Source organism: Trichoderma harzianum, assembly GCF_003025095.1.
Source record: "Trichoderma harzianum CBS 226.95 unplaced genomic scaffold M431scaffold_45, whole genome shotgun sequence".
Taxonomy (NCBI): domain Eukaryota; kingdom Fungi; phylum Ascomycota; class Sordariomycetes; order Hypocreales; family Hypocreaceae; genus Trichoderma; species Trichoderma harzianum.
In genome coordinates, this window is record NW_020209293.1 from 13139 (window position 1) to 17336 (window position 4198).

Below are 4198 nucleotides of genomic sequence, written 5' to 3' on the forward strand. Positions count from 1 at the left end.
TAAATAAACAAAGTCTTAAGGGCAAGACTAACAAAAGGGGGATATTATATTACAACCTAGCTTTTATAGTTGTAATAATAGGCCTACAGGGTAGTCAGTTCTAAATAAATAATAAACTAACCAACTAATTAAAAGCAGATTATTAAATTATTGTAATAATCTAATAATCTATAAATGGATTATTAAAACTATAAGATAATCTACAACAAAATCATCAACCTCTGTAAATAATCCAGCCCAGCCAACTAGATATATAAGTTCACTTTATATCACTTATTAAAATACTTAAATAGCCAGTTGTTATTACAGCGTTTACAATACAATTAGATTAAAACTCAGACATCTACTCTTATTCGTATTACTAGCTAGTAATAAAATTGCCCATTTACCAACCTAATCGCTCCGCCAACATAAACCGTAGAACCATTCTAAGGTTTATCTCTTGGGAATAGCTAACCTATATTAACCTATAGGCACCCGGTTCGTCACACGGTTGTGTTTCTTCTGAAAATGGCAGAATAGGGTAGGTTTATAATCACTGCTGGCAGATGCTGAATTCAGTCACCTATTGCAATTCTTCATCTAATAAAAGGTTCTACCCAGTAAATTTGCATTTCAACGCCAAGGCCTTTCGCAACATAGAGTATGCAATAGTTGTGTGAGAGCAGATCGCCCCGGAACCCATTCCGTTCTAAAAAGACTTCCACGGGTCGCGTTTCCGAACTCTGCTTTCGGGATCAGTACCGACGGGGAAAACTCGGAGTAGGTCAGAGTTCGGGCTGTTTTGCATGTTGTTCTGCGACATTGAACCGAAGCAACCGACGTTGCCTCTGCCGAAGATCTATAATGGAATTTCCACGGAGTAATCCTTATATATACTAAACAGATAAGTGAATGTCAACTATAAGTTCAGAGAAAGCACATCCAGTGGCTGCCTCTAAGTACACTCCAACTTGCTCGCAGATAGTAAGTCAAATTAAGGAAACCTATATACAAGAGGACTTGACCACTAGATTAATCTGGCTCGCTTTAAAATAAGAGGCAACGCATACTCTTACAATAGAATAGAGCACCGACCTACTATTCTGTCCCTAATTAACTACGATTTGACTAATTATGCGAAAAAACAATTGGTCTTAGATACAAAAACTACTGAACCGTTTAATAGTTTGCACTGGGAGCAAATCGAAAGCTTATCAATAAGCAGCACTTCCATGTATAATCGTATCCTCCTATAAGTCAACCCTACCAAGAACCGGCTACGCGTGACGACTGTGCTCTTCGTTCAACCAATGCCGCCTAGTAGGTTAATGCAATCATTGTGCTCACAATTTAGGCTCATTACCATGCTCTGGTCTTTCTTCAGTATAGTTGCTGCTATAAGAGCCTTAGAAATCCCTTCTGGGCCATTGTGCATATTAAAGAGACTAATATGTGATCTAAGGATCTCTTGTGCTCGGATAAAGTTGTGAATCCGGGGATAACTCCGGTCGCCATTTGGTCTAGGCAAGGTAGCATGGCTAAATAATAACCCTTGACTCATCTCCGCTTCATGCATTATGGGGATCATATATGGAACGGATACGGCTCATCTTCAAAACTCCGTGCAAGCAAGAACGGAGAGATTTCCTTCCTACTCTTGAGTAGTAGGAGCATATGTTGATGATTGGTCAAATAGTGTTACGAAAGAATTATGGTAGGAGAGTCTTAAAAGGATGAAAAGCCCACCTTTGCTCTGTTCACCTGCGTCTTCCCTTACGCTACATAAATCTCTATCCCAGACTTTTTGAATCGTTGAGACAAGGTCAATATGTTATTTGCAAGCACGCTTTTGGTGTTTCTTAATGCGTTGTCTATCACGGCCATGGCAACGGGGAAATATGATACGGAACCTATGCCACCACAAGACGACCCATGGTACACAGCACCATATAACTATGAATACAAACAGCCAGGTACAATTTTGCGCATTCGTGCTGCACCTGGAAACTTGTCTAGTGTGATGACCAACGCAACGGCCGCCTTCAACATTCTCTACCGCACTATAGATAGTCGTTATCTTCCGTCTTGGGCTGTTACTATATTATTTATCCCCAAACATCTAAAGGATGTGCTACTCTCTTATCAGATTCCATACGACTCTGTTGACCTCACCTTCAGTCCATCCTACCAGTTATATCAAGATCCTCCATCTGACATCAGTCGTGCCCTCGGCCTCGGTTGGTATGTCAACGTACCAGACTACGAGGGACCATTGGGCTCTTTTTACAGCTGGAGTCATGTCTGGTCATGCTACCCTTGATTCTATCCGAGCTGTGAAAGCCGCAGCATTTGGCCTTACTACTAATGCCAAATACGCCATGTGGGGATACTCAGGCGGTGCCTTAGCAAGTGAATGGGCTGCAGAACTCCAACTTCAGTATGCACCAGAACTGAAATTTAGTGGCGCTGCATTGGGTGGCCTTACACCAAATGTCACATCTGTTATGTTGGCAGTTTCAGGAAAGCCGGCTGCCGGATTGATCCCTCTGGCAATGCTGGGCCTGACAAGTCAATTTCCCGAGGCTGAGAGGTATTTGCTTTCCAGACTCAAGAAGCAGGGTGCTTTCAATAGGGACGGATTTCTGAAAGCACGAAACTACTCCAGTGTGCAAGCTGTCGCTGCGTTTGCCAATCAAGACATAGCGGACTATTTTATTGGTGGCTTTTCGGATATCACGGCGCCGCCAATTAAGTCTGTTACAACAAGTGACAGCCAGATGGGATACCATGGTGTTCCCCAGATGCCCCTGTATGTCTACAAGGCGGTGCACGACGAAGTGAGCCCTACTGTTGATACAGATTCTTTGGTCAGCAAGTACTGCAAGATCAATGTGGCGACTACCTATGTTCGAAACCCTCTGGGTGGGCATTTTGATGAATGGACAGCAGGTGTGCCTGGAGCTATGGACTTTCTCCAAGCTATTTTAACAGGAACCTACTACAACACTGGGTGCAAGATTATGGAAATTGCATCAAGTTCTGGCTAAGCAGGTGCCGATGTTAAAGCGGTCCATACTTCATAGGCTGATCAGTGAGGGGTGAGCCTTAACGCAGTCTAGAATCTCAATTTTTTGAACAATGCCAATAGTGATCGCACATATAACAAGGCGCTACATCGATTCAGAGTGAATACCACAGTAGATAGTCGACATTAATATTAGTCTCTACCTCCCGATTCCGTTCACAGTTGATACTTAGCATTAATAGTGAATCACTTTTACCTCATCTGTACGGGAGCATTCGTATTTGATGTGGGTAATGATGCTCCTCGCAAAGCTAGCTTTTTCTAGCCCGATGTCCCGCCAGACTAAATTCCCATCAAGTAGCTTGGTAGGAAATGTTCCCGGCCATATAGGTACCGACTTTGTGATTTCAGGACATTTTGTTAGATGGCGAACCAGGGCATCTACGTCATTGTTCACTAGTATTACGCACAGCAGTCTATGGTCACGAGTCTCAAATACACTGTTGCCGTTTACATCAAAACGGGTAGTATATGGAGAGGGCCGGGCGAATATGCATCATCGCTTGTTTCGGGTTGTGAAATGTTGTATACCGTGAGGACGACATTAGAGACAATTTTTAACCATCTTCTTAGGATGACACCTTTCTTATACTATAACGGCTGTAGTGGGTTTAGTGGGTAGTCTTGTAAATTCAGGAGATGCAATAGAATAGTGTACCCTTATATGGGTGATTTATGCCTAGATGTTTACCTGTAAATCTCAAGTGGATGAAAATAAACCTCCCCACTCATTACACACAACTAGCTAGCCAAGCGGGCTAATATACAGCGAAGGGTAATAGCATATAGATACTACAAACTGAACAATAGCTGCAAACGAAAGCAGCGGGGCAAACTTGTATTAGTTGTAAAAAGTCGATAGTTCCTTACTCTTAATTCATCTTGGGAAAGACTGTTTAGCCTCGCGGATTTGCCTAATTATATAACTATAGTGGCGTAATAGCAGTGACATTCAGTATACAATGGATTACTTTCAGTCTCACTCTCTAAGAGCCTTGGCACACAGTATCCGCTCTCGCTTCATAATTACAAGTATTTCTAAGCAAGGCTGCAGACAGATTCACGGCGGTGAAATCCGAAATTCATCGTTCCAACAGGGAAACCGCGGGTGGGTAGAGAGGAGCATGAAAT

At 42.6% G+C, this 4198-nt stretch overlaps 1 protein-coding gene across 1 annotated transcript; it reads left to right on the forward strand.

The window, feature by feature from the left end:
- Positions 1-1864: 1864 nt before the first annotated feature.
- On the forward strand, positions 1865-3029 carry M431DRAFT_551811 (hypothetical protein; the record flags this gene model as incomplete). The annotated part of the gene is made up of 2 exons (XM_024921354.1): positions 1865-2223; positions 2249-3029. 2 exons carry the CDS (start codon positions 1865-1867, stop codon positions 3027-3029), a joined length of 1140 nt encoding a protein of 379 aa, XP_024767163.1.
- Positions 3030-4198: the final 1169 nt, after the last annotated feature.